General features: G+C 45.6%; 1 protein-coding gene across 3 annotated transcripts in view; it reads right to left on the bottom strand.

Annotated features, from left to right (window-relative positions):
- Palm2akap2 (PALM2 and AKAP2 fusion) overlaps positions 1 to 24,444 on the bottom strand; it is a 456,764-nt gene that overhangs the window by 195,306 nt on the left and 237,014 nt on the right. For all 3 annotated transcript variants that reach the window (XM_048783227.1, XM_015492211.2, XM_048783228.1), the window contains exons 5-6: positions 13,036 to 13,150; positions 11,951 to 11,972 (exon numbers count right to left, since the gene is read on the bottom strand). In XM_048783227.1, coding sequence (XP_048639184.1) covers positions 11,951 to 11,972; positions 13,036 to 13,150 — 137 coding nt within the window. The remainder of the gene's footprint in view (positions 1 to 11,950; positions 11,973 to 13,035; positions 13,151 to 24,444) is intronic.

Genomic DNA, 24,444 nt, shown 5'->3' on the forward strand with positions numbered 1-24,444 from the left:
AAGCCTTTAAAGGAATCAGATTTTTAGCAGGTTCCTCAAGGATATGCTCCCAATTCCTTCCTGCACTTACTCTTGAACCCTTCAAGAATGTCTGGCTTACCACAAGAACAATATTTGGTCCTCCTGGAGAATAACATGAGATGTTATTTAGACATTCAGAAAATTGCACAGGAGGTGTGAAGATTTATCTTAAATGTATTCTGTATGAGTAAGCACTTAGATTTTGCTTCAGTTCTCCAAAATGCACAAACTATGAATGATGGTAGATATGAACAAGTAGAATAATAAGACTTTTAAATTCAACATTTTGGGGGTTTTGTTCTGTTTCTTTCTCTTTTGGTACTGGGGACTGAACCCATGGCACCTGCTAAGCATGTGTTCTATTAGCTCTATTTATTTATTTATATATTTTTATTTTGAGATAGGGTCTCACTAAGTTGCTAATGGGGCCTCGAACTTGGGATTCTCCTACCTCAGTCTCCCAAGCAGCTGGGATTACAGGATTGGCCCACCATACCTAGCCTAATGCACCCAATTTTCAATCCTCTTTTGCTTCTGACTGCTGCCAAGTAGTTTATTCCAAGCCTCTCACCCCTGGCAGGCCTTCGTCTCTCACCACCAAGAATGCCCTCCAGTCTGCCCCTGGCTGCCCCCAAGCTTCCCCATGCTGGAAGTGCCTGCAGTTTGTACAGTGGTGAGGGTCAGAGGGGCCTGGTGCTTTTGTTCATCTTGGAGAGGTGAGGAAGAAAAAGTATTCTTGATGGGAGGGGCTTTCTGGGGAGCCCCTGAAAGAGATTCCAAAAGAGCCCCATAGACATATGCAAAAGTAACAGTTCTCCAAAACTTCCTGGAGGAAGAACTTGGGCAAAAAGCGAAACATATGAGATACAAGAAAGTTCAAAGAACATTTCACTCACAGGTTGAATGGGGTATGGAAGTACACTTTTATTCAACAACATATTTAACTATGGATTTCCAAACATTACATACTGATGGAGTAGATAAAGCACTTTCACTAATCTTTCCAACAATCCAGGGAGACAGCTGAGCACTATGAGTGAAGAATCAGAACCACTGTGGCAGTCGGGCAGGGTGGCGCAGGCCTGTCATCCCAGCGGCTCTGGAGGCGGAGGCGGGAGGATTGCAAGTTTCAAAGCCAATCTTGGAAACTTAGTGAGGCCTTAAGCAACTCAGCGAGACATGGTCTCAAGATAAAAAATAAAGAAGGGGCTGGGGATGTGGCTCAGTGGTTAAGCATCCTAGGTTCAATCTCTGAAGCAAAAACAAAACAAACAAAACAAGATATGGCTGGCTTCTTCAGAGGGATGCGAACGAACAGCGCTTAAGTGCTTTGATTTTGCGCCTCTGTGTACGGTTTTCTTGGTTCTTGCTCCCCCTAGTTCTTCCATCAGTAGAAGACCCTCCCTGAAGGAGGAGACTCACCTCAATGGGGGGGGGGGGTGATAATTCTAGGGTCTGGGTTCTGAAGACACCTAGGTGTGGAGGAGACAGGGAGGCCCCTGGGAAGTCACCTACCTAAAAGCCAAGGTGAGGGCTTCAGGACAGAAGCCACTGGGGCCTGAGGCTCAGGGGCCCAGAGATGGGATGGGTATGAGGAGCAGATCAGCCGGGTCCAGGTTCCAGCCCATTCCCCTGGCCCCATCCACTACCTGTTGCCTGTTTCCTCCACCTCGAGCAAACAGCAAGCAACTGTAAAGGCTGTCGGGAGCTGAGAGAAGAGGAACGAGGTCATCTGACACAGGGAGGCCGGGGAGCAAGTGACTTCTTTTGAGAAATAAATCCAAGAACACACAAAACAAGACCATCTTCCTGGAGGGTAGAGAATTCCATCAGTGCTGAATCCCTTGACTGGGGCTTCTCCCAACTCACTTCCTTTGCCCTTCCGGGATCATGGGAGGAAGAATAAGTCGGAGGTTCACACGGAAAGTACAGGTACCACATGTCTGCTGTCGTTAGTCAGGGGGAGGCAGAAACACAGTGGATCAGCTTCCGACTCGGGGTCACTCCACATCTCTGGGCCTCGTTTTTCTCATTTGTATGATGAAAACTAGCAGCTCTGCTGTGTCATGGTGCTGTGGACAGCTGTGTGGCTCGCGAGTCAGTGATGTGCAGAGTACATCAGGAGAGCAGCAGACAGGCAGATGGCGACCGTCACCCACCAGGGGCGCCTAGCTAGGGTCCCCCAGTACAAGAAACATTCAGGAGCCGGCACTGCAACCTGACATGTGATTAACAAGTGATGCGTGTGCTTGGCTGACTGAAGGAACACACCTATGTGTAGTTTTCACCCTCAGAGCACATATGTGTGCACACCTGTCTCTCTCGAGGTTGGAAATGTGAAATCAGCTCTTATGATACTGATGACAATGAAAATGAGGAGATTAATTCACAGTGGAGTCTCCCTCTCATCCTAAACTTTTTCTTTGAATTATTTGTCTTCCCAAGATACCTTACTATTTTACAGCATAGTGGGGTGAGTACAGTTTACAACATTTAATTACATGTTTCATAAAGATTGAGAGGACAGGAGTTCCCAACACAAAGAACAGAGATGGAAATGCTAATCATCTGATTTGATCATTTCACGTTGTATTCATACACTGATTGATTACACTGTTCCCTAGAGATATGTACAACTGCCATGAGTCAGTGAAAAGAAATCCAAGTGTCTATGCATAAATGACCCTTTAAAGAGCTAGGGAAGAGGCATGAAACGGATTCTCACAGCCCTCACAAGGAACCAGTCCTGCAGACATTGATTTCAGGCTTCTAGCCTCCAAGACTGTGACAGAATAGATTTTCATTGCTGAAACAAAATTAGCATGGGTGTGATGTCCTTGGATAGCAAAGGCAAAAGTCAGTTTCTCATCTCTGATTTTGTGTTTATCTTTTTGGTAAAGAAAAACAGATGCTAGTCTGAAAATTACCAGCAAGAATACCACTGAGATCAAAGCTCTGATGAGAAGACTGAAACCAACCAAGCACCACAGTCAGAAAGGTCCTCGGTGCTTTGGGCTCAGGTTCCCAGTTTCCTTCTCCCTGACTTTGTCTCAGGAATCTTGAACATCAGGAAAGGTGCTGTTAACTACAAACTGGGACCCTGTGGTGTGCCGCAGGCTCTAACTTTGCTTTCAACGTGCAATATTTTTTCAATGTGAAATGATGAAAAATAATGGAAGATTGCATTTCAGATTCAAGGTGGTACTCAACTGAAGAAGAATGAGGCTATCAAGTACCATAATCATGAGTTACAAAGACTCTAACAATATATAATAAAGTTTTTTTTTCTACTTTCAAAACTTCCAAACCCTTGATTCAAATGGAATTTGATGCAGAAATGAAAATACAATGGAAATACAAGGAGGGGAAGCTGCTATGTTTGAGATGAGAGAGAACACCAGAGCCCCGATTGTCACGTCCTGTAACTTTCCCCTCCACCTCCCTGCCTTGGCTCCGTGGAATCCCCAACATCTGCTAGAGACAAGCTTACAAAAAGAAATATAAGTCATATCAAATCGACAAAGGGCAGAAAGGTTCATAGCTCATTCTTATTTTTGTCTTTTGAGATGAAGGAATGATTTTTGTAGGTGCTTCTACGTGTTGAGCAGGTGACATGGTGTGTGAACAGGAGGGAGGTGGTAGACTACAGGTTTCCACTGAAAGGATTCAGAAATGAGGCCTCACCCAGAAAAGGCATCAGGCAAGGCTGAGCAGGCAGGTGAAGCTTTACTGTAGAAAGAGAAGCTGACAGGCCAGACGCCACAGAGGCAGCCACTGGTGTGTGGCATCCTGCTTCATGGCAGGGGTTGGTCAGCCTCTCTCAGGGTGCATTGGACAGCTCTGCCCACCTTGCTTCAAGAAGACTAGAGACAAAATGGGGAGTGTGCAGAGGAGAGGGGCAGAGATGGCAGAGGGTGTTGCCAAACAGTCTCATCATCTAGGGACCAGGGGCTGGGACAGTGGCGGAAAGGACATTTAAAGTGAGGATCTGGGGAAGACAGGAAGGGATTGTCATTTTCAAATGCTTGAAAGAACACCAACTTGGATTTGTTCTGAGCAGCTCCACGGGGAAGGAGAAGGAACAACAGATGGAAGATGAAGGCAGATAAATGATAGCTCCATCAGAGGATGAATTTTCCAACAGTCAGAACCATCCAGAGACAGAATGGACAACCTGGAGGAGATCAGGCTGCAATCACTGAAGTGTGTGACTGTTGTTTGAGGACCTCTTTGTGGAGGGCCATTATAGCAGGGATTCAAGCATTAGGATAAGGGACTCCTTATACCTCCATGCCTCCCAGTTCCGAAGAGCAACGGTTCTAAATAAATTCTAATTATACAGAGTCTGAAACCTTCTAATACCAAACAACCAGAATGTCTGCATCATGCCATCATGACAGATGACACTTACAAAAATGGCTCTAGGATCTTGCAAATCTCCAAAAGGATGTCCTTAACGTAGGATGGATTGTGTCTAGAATTCTACTGATGAGTGCCACTGGTTGGCATGCCACATGGGCTCTGTGTGGCCACTGTTAACTACAATGGATAGTTTGCTCATTCTAGAAGCAGCCCAGACAAAGGAGTCAACCACATGAAATTTGATTCCTTCCACACCTTCCCTTATATGTATTCCCAGAGTAAAGCATTTATGCAAATTACTTCTCAACTAATAAACAAAAGCAGATGAAAACTTATTTTTAAAAACATTCTGATCACACGTGCTTTTAAAAATGCACTTACTACTTAGGTGATTATGGTTCTGCAGTATCTTCAAACATGAAGGATGCCAGGCTGTGGTCGCACATGAATTCCCCACTTACAAAGCACATTGTTATTCTTGAACTTCATGTTCCTTGATCACCAACAGTGTGCAAATCCTTTCCCTATCTCTTAAAATTAAGTCCCATATACATGTCCTACCCCATCCATGAGCTGATCCATTAGCTGGATCATATTACCCATCCTTTGAGGGGCAGGAACTTACAGAGAGGAGTTGGGAGGAAACAATCAATCCCCCAAGTCTCTAATAACAAGCAGGGAGGCGTGTGACTTTTCAACATTTGGTATGCATGTTGATCTCAGAAGTGTGTCTCGGAGCACCCAAAAGAGCCCACAGTTTAAGTGACTGCCAGTGGTTCCTTTATAGATTCTGGCATATCCATCCTCTAATTGTCCAGGGATATGTGGACCTGGTCCAGGTTTAGCCAGACATCACTTACAGTCCCATCTAGTTCTAGAACTCTTTGAGTCTGTATGTAAAAATAGTATCCTGAGGTGTCTACAGAGATGCCCAGTAGGCATTTAGATTTAGCCAGTGGACATGACAGTTATGTCAATTCTTATTTTCCTTTCACTTTTACATTAAAACTTTTTATATTATTTTTATATTTTGCTTATGTCATAAAATATTCAGATTAGGCCTATATAAAAGACTTCTGGCTTAAAAGTACATGACCATTGTGCTTTACAAGATGCCATTACATGCTTTGTTTTAAACAGACTTACCTAGAGGAGACAGTGTGAAACCTGTTGCTCCTATTTGAATTTGCCTACCTTGTCACTAACTGCAACTCTGGGAAATTCATGTTTTCACTGAATCCCCAGCCCTTGGTGCATTTCTGTGTGAAGCAAATGGGTTGGTGTAGGGGTTTATTATTCGCATCCTTCCGGTTCTGATTTCTGAGGCACATTCACAAGAAACAAAGCATGGCTCTCTGTAGACTCTACGCTCATCAACATCTTGTTTTAGAATCTTTACCATTGTCAGAAATATTAGTAAGAAACATTTAATCTTTAAATTGCTACTTCTCCCCACCCCCGCAAATCTAAATAACTCCAGAACTGGGAAGACTTGGAACTACAGATTCAAATTATAAGACAGTTCAATTCCCCAGGGGTTCCTGCAATGGTCTCATATGCTTTGAAAATACTTTCTACCCAGATTCTATCAGAGTGCTTTCAATTTGTGCAATTTGAATGAGGGAAATAAAATTCCCTGGAGGTACACTACAGATTAAGAGTAAAGACAGATATAAAGACCACAAATACCAAAGAAAGGTTCCCATGGAGCCCGAGGCAAAATTCTGATTTCCTCAAATTCCCTCCCATTTGCTCTTCAATCACCCATCAGGGGCCAGTGCCTACCTGTGTGGCCACTGTACATGCTGTGTCTGAAGTTGGGCTGAAGGAGGGGATCCCCTATGTAAAGGCATCAGGGCACCCATCTCGCTATCAAGTTGAGAGAAACGCAAGCCCCTTGGACAGTCCTGGTGCCAAACCAAAGCACTCCCCAGGACTTACCAGATGTTCTGCTGGTCCCCTCCTGCCCAGGTTACAGTTCTGCTGTTCGTGAACAGAGGATTGGCAGGTTGGGGAGCTGGGAGGAAATGTAATTTACTGCATCTGGTAGCAGAGAACAGGGAATACAATTAGGCACAGTGTCGGGAGGCCCAATGGGTTCACTGCCGAGACAGCAGCTTGTCTGCCCTACATAATGGACCGCTGCGATGGCCACTGGACAAGAGGATCAGAGTAAACAAAGCCAAGCATTTGCCCAGTGACTGGTATTCAGCAGAGTAGCTGAGGTAGGAGGGATCCTGGCCAGAGAGCTCAAGCCCCAGGACTTCTCTGTGTATTGGAAGAGTCATCAGAAAGTTCTAGAGTCTAGGACGAATTCAGGGGCCAAAAAAGAATCAGAGATGGGCCAGTGAAAGCCATTATCAACTTGGCGGGATTGACCAAACATGGATTGTCACAATAAAAATGGGGGCACTACACGGTACAGGAAAATACAGCTAAATTCATGTGCCTTATTTATTCAAAAGACTGATTTCATATGCATTAAAACAAACTCCAGAATTTTATTCCATGATTTTTAAACTCCAGGCTGGAATTTCAGGCAAAAAAAATCTGAGATTCCAATCATACCACCCAGTGAACTCCCTGTTAGCCCAGTAACAGTTAAGTGTGGCTATGAAAGGAGAGAGACCCTCAGTGGTGTACGGACAAGCAAATTGACAAGCCCATTTAGAAGGTATGACTTGGAGGCCATGAATATTACAGGTTTGCCAAGCTATCAGAAGAGAAAACGCAACCACTGGCGTGAGACAAGAAGAATCTGGGTATTCCCAGAGAGAAGTGGAAAAGCAAAGGCAGGAAGATTCTAGAAAGCTGGGCTCCGTGTGATGCTAATCCCAGAACATCAATCACTCATTCATGATTATTTCTAACTGCTTACTGTGCATCTCCACTAAATATCCCCCAATCACCTCAAACTCAAAATGTCCATTAAAATGGAACCTGTATCGTAGCTGCTGCTTCACCTGCACTGTCTCTGGGCTTGCTGGCCACTCCCAGCATCCATTCAGCCCCTGTCACCTCTGCCTCTTCCACATCTCCTACCTGCTTCCCCTCTTTCTCCCCACTGATATCGCGTTAGTTCTGGCAGGTTTCTTCTTTCTTAAATTTCATGCTATAAACAGACACTGAGTGAGGGTTAGTTGTATTCTACACCATCCAGACCATTTGCTGATTTGTGTGCGAGTCTGAACAATCCAGAATGTACCGATATTACACTGTTCTATGTTCTTAGGGCAAAGGTGGGGTTGTTTCTCTAAGAGAGTAGTACCCTCCTCCCCATCAAGCACAAGGGAAGAAGGAACAGGACAGAAGATAAGGATCAGGTGGGCAGTCTTAGGCTGGAGTCAGCCTCACGGTGCCCTCTCTCTCTTTCCCTCTCTCTCTGGGGTCTATGTACGCTGGAGCTTGGATCCTGCAGGGCAGACATGGTTGAAGTTCCTTTCACCGCAAGGAAGGGAACTGAGCCTTTGAGGTGACGGTGGGCTGGGAGATGGCTGTGAAACAGGCTGTGGGGCCCTCCGAGGATAGGCGGGATTTGAGCCAGGGGCTCTGAGAGTAGCCATGTGTCTGAAGTTGCACCTTTTCCATGCTGAGCTGTGCTTCCGTTATTCCTGAACTTTGCCTGCAGACATCTCTCAGCTCTCACTGTGAGGAGCTGTGGGAAGGACCAGTGCTCCAAACCAGCCCAAGGCAGGACCAGAGAGAACAGCACTTGAAGTAAACTGGTCTTGAGGCATCGGGGCCAACTGGTAATGATGGTCCATGGAAATCTAGGACCAGAGGGACAGTTCAGGAGCAAAGAGATGGCCAGAGCAGATCTGCAGAACTTCCGAGTTTCACTGAGGATTTCCAGAAATATGTGGAATGGGATCTCAGTACATCTGACTTCTTGCATTTGAATGAGATGGAAGTTCAAGTCATGATCAGGTGAGAGCTCCCATACGGGTCACATGTGTATCTAGAAGTTCTATGCTAAATATACAACATCTAGGGCACTCTGCATGCTCCAAGTTTTAGCAGCTAGAAACAAAATCCACTTGAAGATAGAGGATTCTGCCTCTTAAAGAGCTTGTAGATCCCAGGGCTCATGTCTCAGCTTCCTCTAGGAGGCACCCAGCCAGATATGAGTTGGTGACAGAGGTACCCTTACCTAATGTTCACTGGCTACAAGCTCAGGAGTTATACTTCTTGAGGACTGGGGCTGCATGGCTTCTGCTAAGACAAGGGAGTGGAGAGTGGGATATGGGAGGGGACACAGAAGGGGACACCATTAAATATTTTATTTGGGGGGGGGGTACCAGGGATTGAACTCACTCAGCCACTGAGCCACATCCCCAGCCTTATTTTGTATTTTTTTTAGAGACAGGGTCTCACTGAGTTGCTTAGTGCCTTGCTTTTGCTGAGACTGGCTTTGAACTTGTGATCCTCTTGCCTCAGCCTCCCAAGCCACTAGGATTACAGGCATGTGTCACCGTGCCAGGCCCCACGCCTAGCTATCATTAAGCAGTTATGCAGCCAAGGGATAATGAACAGGGCCTCCATTATTCTAGGTGGCCTCCATCAATAACTGCCCTCTTCCTTACAAAGTCAAGGAGGTCCATCAGTTATCTCCCCATTTTCAGAGAAGGTACAGAGCAATCACTTAAAAGAACAGAAACTTAGGATGCCTTTGGTTCCAGCACTGCCACTTACAGTAGCTATAAAGAACACAGACTAGAGAAACAAAATTAAAAATTTTCCTTAAAATACGACTTACAAGCAACTAAAGACTAAGATTTCTAAATCATTGGTATAAAGGTTCTGATGCAGGGAAGGCTCCAGGCCACCAAAGACTGGGATGGGCTGGGAACCCTAGATCCATGTCTCACAGCAAGGACTGAGATGATCCCAGGATTGACGTTTTCCTTTACCTGTTCTGGCCAAGGGCGTCATACCAGCTTCTTAGTGGGTAAAGAGCTGAGACAACAGGAGACACATACTGTTTGCATTTTACAGTTACATAAGACACTGTGTCTGTGTAGGGCAGTAAAAATAACCCACCCACTTGCTGAGGGGTCTGCTATGTGATAAAAGTTGCGGTGGGGGGATCAGAATATACATGACCAGGAAACTCTACTGAAGTCTGGAATAAACTGCTCTTGATTACCAGGGCTACCATGGCATCAAAAGCCATTGGTGACCCTGCAGTACATTAGGCCATTTCCTCTGACACATGGAGGGTGACGCATACAGGGTACCAGAAGAAGGGTTATCACGTGAACACACATCACCAGCTGTCCCCTTGACACCTCAAACATAGAGGGTGCTTTTGTTGATGAGGTGCAGCATCCATACAGTTAACAAAATCCATACTGGATATAAGATTCTGTAAACAGTGTATCTCAGAAATTTAGGGTTTTCTTAAGGTATTGTTGTTCTACAATAGTTTCTTGTTAGTTCTTAGTAACAACAATTGGCTCTTTCTAAGAGGGTCTGGGTAACTCAGAGCCTTTGAAACACAGAATGAGAAAACAGACATCCCCAAATCCCTCAAGTGTGACGACATGCTTCATTCAGTTCTTCCCCGCCGGCCAAACATGACCTGTACCTTGATCACGTGTTTCCAAGCCTGCGCTCCCCCCTCCAAACTTCCTCCTTGGCTAGTAGGTGTGGTGTGATGGAGAAGGCACTAGGCTTGTTAGAACCATAGATGGCAGGAATCACAATCCAGAGTGACACTGAGAACATGGAAACTCCTTCCTGGGATGCCTCAGACTTTCACACACTCCCAAGCCTGAGCTCACCCACCCTGGCAAAGGTGATGGAGGACGGAGTCAAGGGCCACTTTCTTGCAGGCCCTCTTTTCAGTCCTGCTCAGGATGCCTCCCAGTTCTATGAGCCCATAGGGGAATGGGTGGGAACAGTGGGGTGGAACGCGGGAGGAAAGCAGAAGTTCAGGGTGCAAAAGAGACACACAGCGAGAGCTTATAACATGGCCTTATTTCTGCTTATTAAGTCACAGACTAGAGAGGCTCCAGCCTTGGGGACAAGATGTGCAGGCCCTCCCCTTCACCAATTATCAGAGAGAAATTCAGGGAAGGACCTGGTTTGAGAAAGGAAGAAACAAAGTCAAAGTGTAGAACAACTTATGTTCTTTAGGTAAGTGGGTGTCTATGGGTCAGTGTCCCAGCCCAGCCTAGCCTGACACGTCCTGCATTCTTGCAGATCATGTAGGATTGGCTCTCTTCTCATGCAGCAACCCCAATTCACCAAGGCCACCTCCTCAGTCCATGCCCCACCTGTAAAGCACAGAACAAGGGCCCCCACTGGGTCACACCTGAGCAAGGGCTCAGCTTCTCTTCCTACAACTGTCATAGGTAGGTCCTCTTCTCCCAGAGTCCCTGCTGGCTTGTCCTGCCTACACACCTGCGAGCAGGAAGTTTAATTTAATATCTTCCCAAAGATTACCCAGAAGCCAAAAATCCAGATCTCTTGCCTTTTTGTGCTGAGAGGGAAAAAAAAATCATATCTTTACCACCCCCCACCACCAAGTCAGAACTATTCTTATCACGAATGTCCTTGGCCTTTGGCTGATTCAGGAAAATGCACTATATATCACTGCATTTTAAAATTTTTCCTCATGTTTTTCCAAATGGCACTGGGAACACTTTTGGATCCAACTCTTCCTGCTCCTGATCACCTTCCTGGTCTAGAGGCTGACCTCACAAGAGCCAGGTGAGCAGGTGGCTTATGAGCGAGCCTTCAACAAGTCCTCATATTTTTAAGCAGATCTAGTTGAGGACTAAAGTCAGAGTGGGAATCACAGGCTTGCAGCTGAGGTCAGGGGAGCCCAGTGAAGGACCAGAAGCCCATATTCATCCTCACGGCTCAGGAGAGGGCAGAACAGGGCAGAGGAGAGAACAGGGCATCAAAAAGGACAGGAGGAGAAAGACCTGCTACCATGGGGTCAGAAAGCCAGGGCACCCTTGCTGAGCTCTGGGCCAGCTCTCTCCACAGGGAGGGAAGTTCTGCCCAGCTCCGTTTCCCTAGAAGCGTGGAGGAACTGCAGTGTTCTGATTCAAAGGAAGGAGGGAGGGAAGGAGGGGAAGGAAAGGAAGGAAGGAAGGAAAGGGAAAGAAAGAGAGAGAGAGAGAGGAAGGGAGGGAGGGAGGCAGGGAGGGAGGGAGGGAAGGAAGAAAAGAAACACCAGGGGCTTTAGACAGGCTTCCTCAATGCCAAATGACCTTCTGATGTGTGGTTTAATCAGGACAAATGGGCCCTTCCTGCAGGGACCTGGTCCTGACATTAGCTCGCTTCTTTGCTGAGTTCCTTTTACGAAAGGCCCAGGCAGTGAGCCTTTGAGAACTAATGGCCGACTTTATAACAGAAGCAGGAGGCAGAGAAACGTCCTTAAAGAAGGGAGGCGGTAAAGACGGGGAATGTGGACCTTCTCGGGGCCCTGCCCACAGGGCTGTCCTTCCATCTGACACCCTGGCAAAGCCACATGTTGCGTCTCCTGGTGGGCCTGGGTTAAGAGACCCCTAAGCAGGAGAAAAGCATCCATCTACAGAGGGGCAGCGGAACTTACCTCCATCCGTAGTGGAGAAGCTCTGTGGAAACAAAAGCAGGACAGAGCATTACTACGCGTGTGGGGTGCCGTCTCTCAGCCCTCAGCCACTCCTTCCCAGGCCCAGGCTCAGAATGTGACTGTGGCGGGCGAACCCCATGCTCTCTTTTCTTCTGAGAAATTATCCACAAAACTAAGGGAATTGCTAAGGTTTATCAACCCCAACTTTTGTTTATGTTTTTGGTACTGGGATTGAACCCAAGGGCACATTACATCCTCAGCCCTTTTCATTTTTTATCACAAGACGGGGTCTCACTAAGTTGTGCAGGCTGGCCTTGAACTCTCAATCCTCCTGCCACAGCCTCCTGAATCGCTGGGTTTACAGGCAGGTGCCACCACGCCCCACTCCATCCCCATCTTATACCAAATTTTGATCAATTCATTATCATATTGATTTTATTAATGATTTAGAAAACATCCTGGGTTGTGCTGAAGAAGTGATATTAGAAAAATCTCATCTTAAAATCCATTTCATTAGTTTGGTTGTCTCTCACCGAGGTACTGCGGAAACAGCAGGGACAGAATGGAGGGAAGGTCCTGAGATACTCAGGGCCCACTGGCCTTCTGGATTCTCTGCTCTTTTCTACACAAAGTCATTTGTTTTTACGTGGTTAGATTTCACTCTGTATTTGAAATTCATGTCCATTTGATAACAGTACTGTCTCTGGCCCTTTTATAAAGCAGAGACTCCATAAGCAAAGCCCCAGGGAGAGTGTTTAATCTGCTGAGCAGGAATTGGTTTCATAGTTCTGGAGTCCAATAGGGGAAGATTTTAAGGCATTAGGCAGAAAAAGGTATGGACAGCAGGTGGAAGGGGTTAACTAATGACTCTTTTCAAGGCCTCCCTGCAGACCACGTGGTCCACGCCTAAAGACAGGCAGGCCACTCAGCTTTAGGGATGGCATGTGATCCTCACACCCTTGTCCCTCATTTCACAGAGTGTGTGGCTCGGACTTTTCAACACCCACTGGCCTCTTTGGTGACATCTTCCTAGGGCTTGCTTCCCCATGGACAGGACTTAGAGAAATCATATTTGGTTTCTTCACCTTCTGAAAGTCCTTGAAGGATTTTTCTGTCTCTTTTAGCTTCTCCAGGATGATTTGCTCTTTGGCAGATATCTGGGATTCTTCACTTTCGAGCGCTTGGATTTCCTGCTCCAGCCTGGAAGACAAACAAACAGAGGACAAGTTGCTTTATTGTCCTGCTGTCCACGGGCAAGAGAGCAGCTCCGTCCTTCCTGTGGGGTGACTTGGACCTTCCTAGCAGTCTTTACATTTTGCTGAGGAGCCAGGCCAAGGTTTTATATTACAGAGTGCCCTCTATTTCCAGTTTTGTCACTGGGTAGATATTGGTTAAAGGAACACAACCCAGGGCTACCTCCACAAGTTCAAAGTCATTACTGTGCAATGTGCTTTGGTAGCTCCCCTCCAGCCCAACTCCTGGGCATGCTTCTTATTTGTAGATGGACAATGTTTACTAGAACACAGCATAATATCTGAAGGAAGTAGCTTCATATTCTAGTGATTTCAAAATAACTGCCCTGCTCTCAGGATGGCCAAAAGGTGAAGGGTCAGTCTTGCTCAAAGGAAATAACACTGTTAAGAAATGGCTGGTGCCCAAAACCCATGGGAGGCTGCTGTCCTCTCCCTTAGTGATACAGCTTTTATTGCCAAAAAGAAGGAAGATGGAAGGAACAGATGTAACTGCCCCCCTGCTCTTCTGGAACTTTCCTCGTTTTTCACGCAGCCTCCTATATATTTTCCAAAAGGGAAATTTCAGCACTTCCAGGAGACTCTTGAGAATATTACAGAAGAGCAACTACAGCCATGGTTTGGGGGAAGTCTCAGCAACCGTGTTCTTCCAGTGAAATGATAAGAATAATCATTAGGGCTGGGGATGTGGCTCAAGCGGTAGGGCGCTCGCCTGGCATGCGTGCAGCCTGGGTTCGATCCTCAGCACCACATACAAACAAAGATGTTGTGTCCGCTGAAAACTAAACAATAAATATTAAAATTCTCTCTCTCTCTCTCTCTCTCAAAAAAAAAAATGTAAAAAAGAAGAATAATCATTAGCTTTTAGCTTTTAGTGAGAACTTATTCTGTGCCAAGAGCTAAGGAAGCACATGGGCTACTTTATTTGACCTTCCCAATGACCCTATGAGTAGGGAATCCCCATTTTGCATATGAGATCAATAAGGCTTGGCAAGATTAAGTAACCAGTTTGTTGATACAGAGCCTTGACCCAAGGACATGAGCCAGGAAATACAATTCCAGCTCTGCTCCTAACCACTATGCCAAACTCCTGCCACATGGGTTCTCTGGTGTCTCACGAAGTCCCTGCCTAGTTAAACACTGCATATATTGTCATGTGAGGGTGTGCTGTGAGGCAGCAATGTCCTTGGGGGTAGTGAGGGAGATGATCCTCTGCCTAAAGGACTCCAGACTGCTGCGCCTCTTGAATGCATTGGTCTGAATTCATTCTTTGGTTCATTTGTTCATTCATTCATTCATTCATCCATCCATCCAACCACTCACTTGTCCACTTCTGCTTCTGGCCCTTGCCCTTGCTGTGCAGGAAGCTTTGCTACAGAGGCCATCCTGCCTGTACGAATCCTCTCCCTTGCTCTCCCCTTCTTCCATCTTCCTTGGGAACTGACTACCAATTAGATTTAGAACTAAAGAGTGAGATCTTCTGAGAGGTATGGATAGGCATGGCTTTGTTTAGGAATATGCTGTGCCCTTGGAGAACTTTTCTTTTATTGTTTTTGTTTTTTTGGTGGTGCTGGGTGGGGGAATGGAACCCAGGGTCTTGTGAATGCTAGGCAAGCACTCTACCACCTGAGCTATATCCCTGCAGGCCTCTTGGAGAACTTTTCCGCGTCCTTCTTGGGTGTCAAAAAAAGGAACACTGGAAGGAGGAGACTTTGTAGCAATTACTTCAGGTGATGACCATAAGCCCTAAGTCTGAAGGCTCCTCCTCCAAATGAACATAATGCAAATACATTCATCATTTCATTGAGAGTAAAAGTGGAAGTCTTGCGACAACTCATAAGGCCGCATATTACGTAGCCTCCCAGGATCCACTGGGCCCCCTCTCTCACCAACATGCCTATTCCTCTTCAGCCTTTACTCAAAAATGGCTACTACCTGTTCACTCATATGGACCCTCTGTTCCCCTCCTCCAGGAAACTTGTCTCAAACCCTAGCCATTCTTGAAGTCTAAGTTCAGATGGCCCTGGGCCCCCTGAGGTTCTCAGAGATTCACCCCAAGAAAGTAATGTCACCCTCCTTTGAATGCTCCTCAGAGTATTATTTTGGTTTATCAGGTATATATTTTTTCATGAAATCTATTGTATATTAGAGCATGGTTTTCAACTGAGGTGGCTTTGTCCCCTAGAGGAGATGCGGCAATGTCTAGAGATATCTTGGTTGCCCATAACTCAAGAGGAGTAGGACTGCCATTACTGGCATCTAATGAGAAACCAGGGATGCTGCTAAATATCCTGCCATCCACAGGACAGTCCCCCACAAGGAAGGATTACCTAGCCCCCCAACAGTAACTACATTATTAACTTCCCCATCTATACTACAATACACCAAGGGGAGATCACAAACACTCTGTATGCATGTGTCAAATGAATAAAAAAGAAGCCAAACCAAATTACACAAAAGTGAGGCCTAGCCAGGACAAGACTGTGGGAATTTCTGAGACAGAGTGAATCTTCAGCAAGCTGGAGAGGCCAGGGTGTGGGCTGAGATGCACACTGAATCTAGAGGCAGGAGGAGCCTCTACACAGAGGTATAACACTCTACACAGAGGTATAACACTCCTTTGCTATTCCGAATGTTCAGCAAAATCTTCTACACACGTCTGTGTGAACTATTTTGAAGAGAACCTAGGAAAGGGATGTGAGTGTTGAACGGGGAGAATACAAGACCATCAAAGACCCATAAATTGGCCTGATTCAATGGGTGGAGCAGCTCTAAGCTAGAGGTCTCCTGAACAGCCTGGATGACACTACTGCAGGTGAATTCTGAGCAGATTTTATTGAAATCTCAAAGGGCAGAGCACTTCAACAAACATTTGGGATGTGCAGGTTATATTATTCTCAAAAATATTCCCTCTCTTCCCCTGTACCTCTTTGGGAAAAGTACATATTTCCCAGATTCATTGATGCTAGCCTCATGGTGGGGGACACATTTCCCTCTTGACTTTGGGCTCAGCCACGTGGCCTGCTGTAGCCAATGAGATGATAGCAGACATGACACAGAGGCTTGGCTGGGCTTTCCAAGTTTGACCCCTTGTACTTTTTACTAGTACCAAGAAAAGACCTTCTCTGGGCCACTGCTCCCTCTTCAGCCCAGGCCTCAAAAAGAACACACATGGAGCAGACCTGAGCTCAGGCAAGTGCAGGCAGGACTGACCATAAGTCACTTGGCAGAGCCCAGCCTGGATCAGCAAACACCCAGCCTGCTCAAAGAAGTGTCAGCAAGAACAAATGACTTTCAGTTTAAGCCAATGAACATAAGGGAGTTTGTTATATAGCATTATTATGGTAACCATTCACTGAGACAGGACAAATGTGTGTATGTATACACATGTTAATGTATATTCCAATGATATACATCAGTCATATGTATAATATGTGTGTGTTTTTATAGCATGTGCATATTTATATGCCCAATAATATCTGAAGCTACAAGGTTAGAAAGAAAATAAACTACCCTGTCCCCCTATTTCCTAATCCTCAGAGAAATCTGGAAGGAAATAGGGCACTCCTTCATGAGGATCAGGACTGAGAAAACAGGAAAATATCAGTGGTAGTTGTCTCCAGGTAATAGGATTATAGATGATCTTAATTTTGTTTTTATAATTTTCACAATGAAAAATTCACATATTACTTAACTAATGAGTTGTTTCACTTACAAAAAAATACCTCCTGAGGCCTCATCCTGAGAGCTTCTCTGTTTGAAGTGAAGAGGTTAAATGGCACCCCCTAACATCTGTTTAAATTTAAAACTAACATTTACTGAGCTTGTTTGGCTGCTGTACAGAACTGCAGAGGATTCTAAAACAAGAGACAGTTAAAAATGGCTGACAAAAAAAAATGGCTGTCTCCAAGTAACTCACTTCCGGTGCGACAGCCCCAAGTGGTTAAGACTTCCCTGGGACCCGATGCCCACTGGCTGGCCTCCCTGCTGCCACAGCCAGCCCCTGCCCTATGGGTTTCAGGGCACTGGGCTATACAGTTCAGGCACTAAAGATTTGGGTCGTGATACTGTGCTGCGTAACTGAGAAGGAGGGAGGGGGTGAAACCAAACCCTGGTGATAACAACTGAGTTTCGCCCTAAAGGGGATGATTGAGGGAAACAGGCCGCCTATGCAAGTCTCAGGAGGTCAGATCCAAGGAGCAGATTTTCCTACAAATGCACAGGTGGCCTCGGGCCAGGGTCTGGGAGCTCTGGATAGCCCAGGCCATGATGTTTCTCAGGAAAATTGAGTCTTGGGGCTGAGGAGCCTCCCAAGAGACAGCGTCACAGGGTTAATAACTGTCATCCCAGCCGGGCTGGACATGCTGCTGCCCGGTAGTTTCATGTCTGAAACCTAATTCAGTCTTCTCTGGAGGTGCCAAATAGATATTGCCAAGCTAAAAATAAAGAACGGGCAGGAAGTGTAATTTATACGTAAGGTTAATGGAGGCTCTGTGGCCTGTGACAGGTGTACCAACAGTCTCTGACCGGCTGTGCTCAGTTTCTTCTGAGCAAAAAGTAGATTGTAATAAACTGTAGGGAAAGATGACATACTGCAGCTGCGGAGGTTTAATTTACTGGAGATGAGTTTCCCGTCGGGGTCAAATGGTCTTATAAAACGTCCCTAACCGCCACAGAACATTGTCACAGGAAAATACAAAGGGCCTCTGGCTCCATTGTTCTCTGTTTCAAAACTTATACTCATATTCATCCATTAAACTTTATGCCAACACTTTCTTTGCACCAGACTCTGCAGAGCATCAGGGACAGAGAGAAAAATCAAACACAATCACATAAACATATAAATTACATTACAACCCCAAAAGGTGGTACCAGGGAAGAATGATGAGTTGTGGAATCGTCAGTTCTGCCTAGACCCGTATGGTAGAAACTCCAAGTAGTGTGCCCTGTGATCTCTTCTCCCCTTTCTTTTACACTAACAGAATCCGTATTTTGCTGGGGCAATGAGCCCAGCTTCTTCTGAAGATAAAGACAGTCATGGCACAGAGCTGGCTAATGAGATATAAGTAAAATTGTTAGAGGAGGGATTACTGAGAAAGCTCTATAAAGAAAGGAAGAGTTTATGTAAGTGGCAAGCACCTTTGCTCCTCTTTCCTTTCTTCCTGCCTGCTGCAGGGACCTCATGCTACAGAGATGTATTAGTTTCTAGTTGCTGCTATAACACCCACCACAAAATTGAATAAATATATTTACAAAATGTATATATTATGTTACCCTTGTGCAAGTCAGTCTGACATGGGGGTCACCAGGCTACAGTGAAGGTGTTGGCAGAATTGTGTCCCTTTCTGGAGGCTCTCAGAGAAAGTCACTTCCTTGCCTTTTTTCCAGATCCCTGAGGCCATTCATACTCCTTGCCTCAGTCTTCTTCCATCTTTGAAGCCAACATGCTGCATCTCTTTGAGCATTCTTCTATTGTCATCTCACCCTCTGACATTCCTGTTCTGCCTCCCTTCTCTACTTCTAAAGACTCCTGTTATTACAACAGGCTCGTCCAGACAACCCAGGATAATCATCTCCATTTGTTTACTTAACAGTACTGAGGATTGAACTCAGGACCTTGCACATGTTAAGCAAGCAATCTACTACAGAGCTATGTCCCCAGCCCTTCATCTCCCTATTTTAAAGTCAGCTATTTCGAAACTTTGCTATGGCTTGAATGTGATTTGAGTACATCCCCCAAAGTTTCATGTGCTAGAAGCTTGGCTCCCAGTGTGGCAATGTTGAGGTGGTAAGACCTTTAAGAGGTGGAGCCTAGTGGAAAGTGGTTAGGTCACTGGGGGAACTGCCCTCAAAAGAGATTAATGTAGTTTTCAAGGGACTGCAGTTAGTTCCTGCAAGAGCAGGTTGTTATAAAAAGAGCAAAATGGCCCATGAATCCCTTTTGCTTCTTCTCTTATCATGGGATCTCTGTCTCTTGCACTTTCTGTCACATGATGCAATCTATCATGATGTGATATAGCTAAGGAGGCCCTTACCAGATGCTGAACTGATGGAGCTGCCTGATGATGGACTTTTGGCCTCCAAAACTGTGAGCTAAATAAACCCTGTTTTTTTTTCCCATAAAGTGTCCAATCTCAGGTATTTTCTTATAGCAACAAAAAACATACTAATACAAACCATAATTCCCCCCTGCCATTTAACTTAACAGTTTTGGGGACTAGAATGCAAACATCTCTGGTGGTCCACCATTCTTTCTATCATAAGGAATATGGTGCTAGAAGTAGAAGAATCATCTTGTGCCTTCAGAGGATGGTAAGGATGGCTGGATGTGCAAAAACAGAGAAACTACCTGGGTCCCAGATGGCATAATGGAGCAACTACACCATGTCTGGAGTGTCTGGCCCCAGATTTCTTATTATGAGTTTAAACCACCGTTGTGATCACAACTGAATGCAACTTCCAACTGACACCAGGTGGTAAGAAAAACCTTGACTGAGTAGGTGATACATTAGCTGGTTTTGAAGGATGCCTTCGCCAGGTGGAAATGAGAAGGGAACATGCCAAAGCAGAGAGAATAGCATGGTCCATGGCTCCAAATATCCTATGTCCCTACTTTCACCCAGGAGCATGTGGCCTTGAGTGGCCTTGTCAGCCACACCGTGCTCTAGTTTTGTGGCTCAGCATAGGCCTCAGAGAGGCCCCAGTACCCCTGTCCTCCTTCCCAATGGCTCATCTTGTGCTTTCCTTTTGCTGTGCCTTGCCTAGACTCCATAAAATGGGTCTTCAAGACTTGGCTGAGAAGCAAGCTTCCCTCAAGGTCCAAACGAAGACAAAAGGAGGTAGGAAAGGCTGGCTGGTGAGATGCTGGGCCAGGATTCTCCCTGCTTCCCGTAACCCTTTGCTATTGTCCTCTCACCTACAAGAACCAATAAATGTTTCCTTTGCCTGGGGTCTTTCTGTTGAATCCAAAAGAGTACAGTCTCATACAAACTCGGCTTGGAGAGGTTTTTGCCTGTAAACTCAGCTGGGCTTCACTTCAGTGACAACGTTTATAATGCCAACAGTTCTGATACTGCTTTTGTTTTACATGTAGTGAAATGTGTGATAATAATTATAACAATGAAGATCCTTGGCCCTGTTTTAAGTGCCATACACATTAATCTTCACAGTGTCCTGTAAAGAGAGAGAATCTTCAACTCCCATTATACAGACGAAGGGTCTCAGACTCAGGCAGGTCACTGACTTGCCCTGGGTCACAGACATGATGACGGGCCAGGATCTGGACCCTGGGGTTCTGGCTGGAGAAACAGAAATTTTTGTCACTACTCTTGACCACCTCCCAGGACCACTTCCTCTTGACTTCTCATTCCCACAAGAAGGCACAGAGCAATACAACATGCTTTCCAGGCTCACCAGACCACAGAGGGTCACACTGGGTGCTACAGTTTGGATCCTGAATGTCCCCCAAATGCCATGTGTCCCCAGCCCATGGTGCCATTGGGAGGCTGCAGAACTTTCAGGAGGTGGGATCTAGTGGAAGGAAGTTAGGTCCTGGTGGGTGTGCCCTTGGAGGGGAGACTGGGACCCTGGCACCTCCTCTTTCTCTCTCTTTGCCTCCTGGCAGCCACAGGTAGCAGTTTCTTCCCCAGATGCTCCCTGCCATCATGCTCCGGCTCGTCCAGGCCCAAAATCAACACAGCTGACCATGGACTGAAACTCCTAAAACTCTGAACCAAAATAAGCCTTCCCACCTTGAGGGTTGATATCTCAGGTACTTTGTCAGTACTCAGGTACTATGCACAATTGACAGAAAGCTGACCCACACACTGGGAATGGAAGTCACCTCACCTAAAGTCTCCTCATAATATGAAGTCCATGAACTGTATCCCACCAAACAGGGATCTTACCTATGCTTAAAATCCTCCATGCAGTAGCTAAGTAGCAGAGTGCATGCCTAAAATGTGCCAAGCTCCAGTACCGCCAAACAAAAACAAACAACAACAACAAAAAACCCCAAATCCTCCATGCCTATGGTGTACGCCGCCCCCCAGGGAAACCCATTCCCTCTTTGGACTGCACTGATCATCAGAATGTTCACTTACAGACTTGGCCAAGTTTGTCTCTCTACTGCTTTCACTACTTATCTGAGTTGTCTCCCTGGGAAGTACTGAGATTGAGGTAAGTGCACACCATGATTTGTCAGAGCTCCACTCTGGAAAATGGGAAGATCTATGGCAAATGGAACCCATCATCCATGGCAGAGCACAGATATGAACTGAGGCTCAGGAGTCGGGTAGAAACAGTAGGCAAAGTAAAAGAGAAAAGGTGGAAAGACCAGGGGGTGCATGGATTTCCAAGCTCCCTCTTGGAGGAAACTCAGCACCAACTTCCACAAGCAATACCAGAGAAATGTTCATAAAATCCAGGGACCCTTGGTATATTCCCAAGCAAGTAACTCTTTACTATGGAGCTGTATCCCAACCCCCAAGCCCAGCATTTTCCTGATGAGCCTTTGCACCCTTCCCACCATGGTTAAGGGACACAAGGCAGGTCTACCCCACCCTTGGCCAAACGCCCTGCTGTGTAGTTGACATGAATCTGAATCTCAGAAAATACTCCCTGAATACAAGGAGGTGCTGACGGGGCTGAAGGTGCTTAATTCAAACCTCTTCTCTCTTCTTGAACTGCAATTTCACAGTTGAGCAATCAAGTGGGGTGCCTGTCTGACCCACTTGCCAAAAGAAGAATCTCAGGAAGATGCTCAGAGGAGAGGAAAGTCCCAGGGCTTTGTATTTAGCATAAGAATGCAGAGGAGACTGTTGGTCATTCCATGTCCATCTGCCCTTTTTTTCACAGCCATGCAACTAACTCTACAGCTGAACCAGGTGCACTGCCCCACAGAAGAAAGTTCACATTTCCCAGCATCCTTTGTAACTGCAGGTACCCTGTTCTGGCCAAAAGGATGTAGGTGAAAGTGTTGTAGGGCAGCTTCTAGAATCTTCCTTAGCCTTATTTTCTTTAGCCCTTCCTTTACCCTTCTTCTTGAAATGCATATGTGTGCATGTGGAGTTCCAACTCCCACCTTGAACCCTATGAACAAGGACCAATCCTTATAGACAGAAAGGGACAAGTTGAAAGAAAGTTGGGTCCCTGAGGAATTCATAGAGCAATGCTACCAGACAGCTTTGGCTCAGTACCCATGGATTTTTACTGGAGGCAGAAATAAACAATGTGTTTAAGCATTCTGGGTCTCTGTCACCTGCTTCTACATCAAATCCTAATTAATACAAGACACTTGCCACATACTGCACATATTGTTGAATTTTGAATGAGTATTCTAAGGAGTCTGCTGAGAATCTGGGGCCACAGCTAGTCACAGCCCAGAGTCTTATCAGTAACTCAGCAGAAGGGGGAAAAAAATCAGCCATTGCAAGGCTTGGAATTAATTACTGCTAATCAATCTTTGTAAATGGGGCTTGGCTCCAACTGTGCTTTGTCCTTTCCCTCAGCCCCCCAAATCCTTGCTGCATCCAAAGCCTTAGTAGGGAAGTTTCGACTCGCTGCACAATTATAATCATCCATGTCTTAGCATCTCTTTGGTGTGCTGTGTGTCAATCAGACTCCAAGAGCCTTTGCCAGCTGAATAATATCAGGAAGAGCCAAGGTGTGGTTATCTATGCATTTTAAAAACCACTGCAACCAACCAATCACCCTGCATGTAAGATCTAACCACATGGAGCTCACCCATGACCCTGAAGTTCCAGTCACATGGTGGAAACAGAAGCCAGAAAATATGTAGTTCAGACGTGAGGGCAGAGACAGAAGCGAAGGTGGTGAGCAGCTCAGAGTTTCACCTGCCTAGGTTTTCCCCCACCCTTTCCTTGGGAGAACAATATCCAGCTTCTTGGCTGGGGAAAAAAATCTCTAGGATTCCTATTGGATTTGGTGAAACGACTGATCAGAGAGTTCATATCCTTGGCCAAGGAGTGGCAATCTATCTAACCCAAGCCAACTAGTCACTTGCCCAGAAATCTGGGGCTTGAATCAAGGGCAAACTGCTCCTACAAAAGGACTCTGAAGACATTGTCCCTTTAGTACCTGCTGCTTGGATCTCCAGGCCAGCCTGAGACCTGATGCCAGGGAATCTCTTCATTCCATTCTAAGACTGTTAAGCCTCCTTTTTTTTTTTTTTTTTACCCCTTTCTCTGCCTCTATCTTAATATCAGTTTCTATATTCCAGTTAGAGCACTTGGAAAAATACTGTTTGTTTTCGCACTAGTGGACACTACAATACCCCTTTTTCACCTTTCGGAAAGATGGTACATTTGTTTCTATGGCAGTCCCCAAATATTTTCATTGTGACTCAATTCATAAGGAAACAGCTTCCTTTTATTTAGATGAGTGTATCTGGAGTCACGGCAGATTGTTTGACACTTTATAATGAAAAATTGTCTGTGGCTCTTAAATAAACAGAGGATTTCCACTTCTCCTTGTAAAAGAACAGGACCTCCCTGACTGCAAGGTGACTGTGGAAATTCAAACCCTTTTCATCATTTTTTATTTTTTTCCCACATCATCCCTGAGACAGAAACACGGTTGAGAAGATAAAGTCCCTTTAATAGGTATAGCTCATGTCCTTTCCCTGTTCAAAAACTCCTAGTGACTTCCTATCACCTCCTTCCCAAATCCAACCAGACTTCCCAGGCTGGATGCTCACAGCTCCACATTCTGCTCCAACCCTGTTCCAGCCTGACACTGTCCTCTGCTGAAACTGACTGCTGGGTACAAAAGCCAAGGAGCACCTCCCTGTTCCCAACTGTACTTGCTGGAAACAATCACAGAAGCCCAGGTTGACTTGTGACGCTTTAGTAATGTGCTCCTTAAGTTCCTCCAACTGGATTGACTCCCCTTTTCTAAATCTTCATAGCATTTTGAGCCTTTTAGGCACCAGGTACCTTGAATTGAGCTAAAACCCTAAGCATCTTCCCAGACCTACTGGTCCCACCTGTTTCCCAAGTGGACACTTGTTGAGAGCTAGGACTACATATTCTATCACTGTACCTCATGTTCTGCCCCGTACAGACAGATGCTCAGGAAGTTTACTGAGTGAATGAAAAGCAAGGGCAACACACACATATTTTTAAAGTGTTTGATAGTAAAACTGACTTGGAGATGGTAATATTAAACATATATATATATATATATATATATATATATATATATATATATATTTTTTTTTTTTTT

The sequence above is a fragment of the Marmota marmota genome, unplaced genomic scaffold (assembly GCF_001458135.2).
Source record: "Marmota marmota marmota unplaced genomic scaffold, marMar, whole genome shotgun sequence".
In the NCBI taxonomy this organism is placed as follows: domain Eukaryota; kingdom Metazoa; phylum Chordata; class Mammalia; order Rodentia; family Sciuridae; genus Marmota; species Marmota marmota.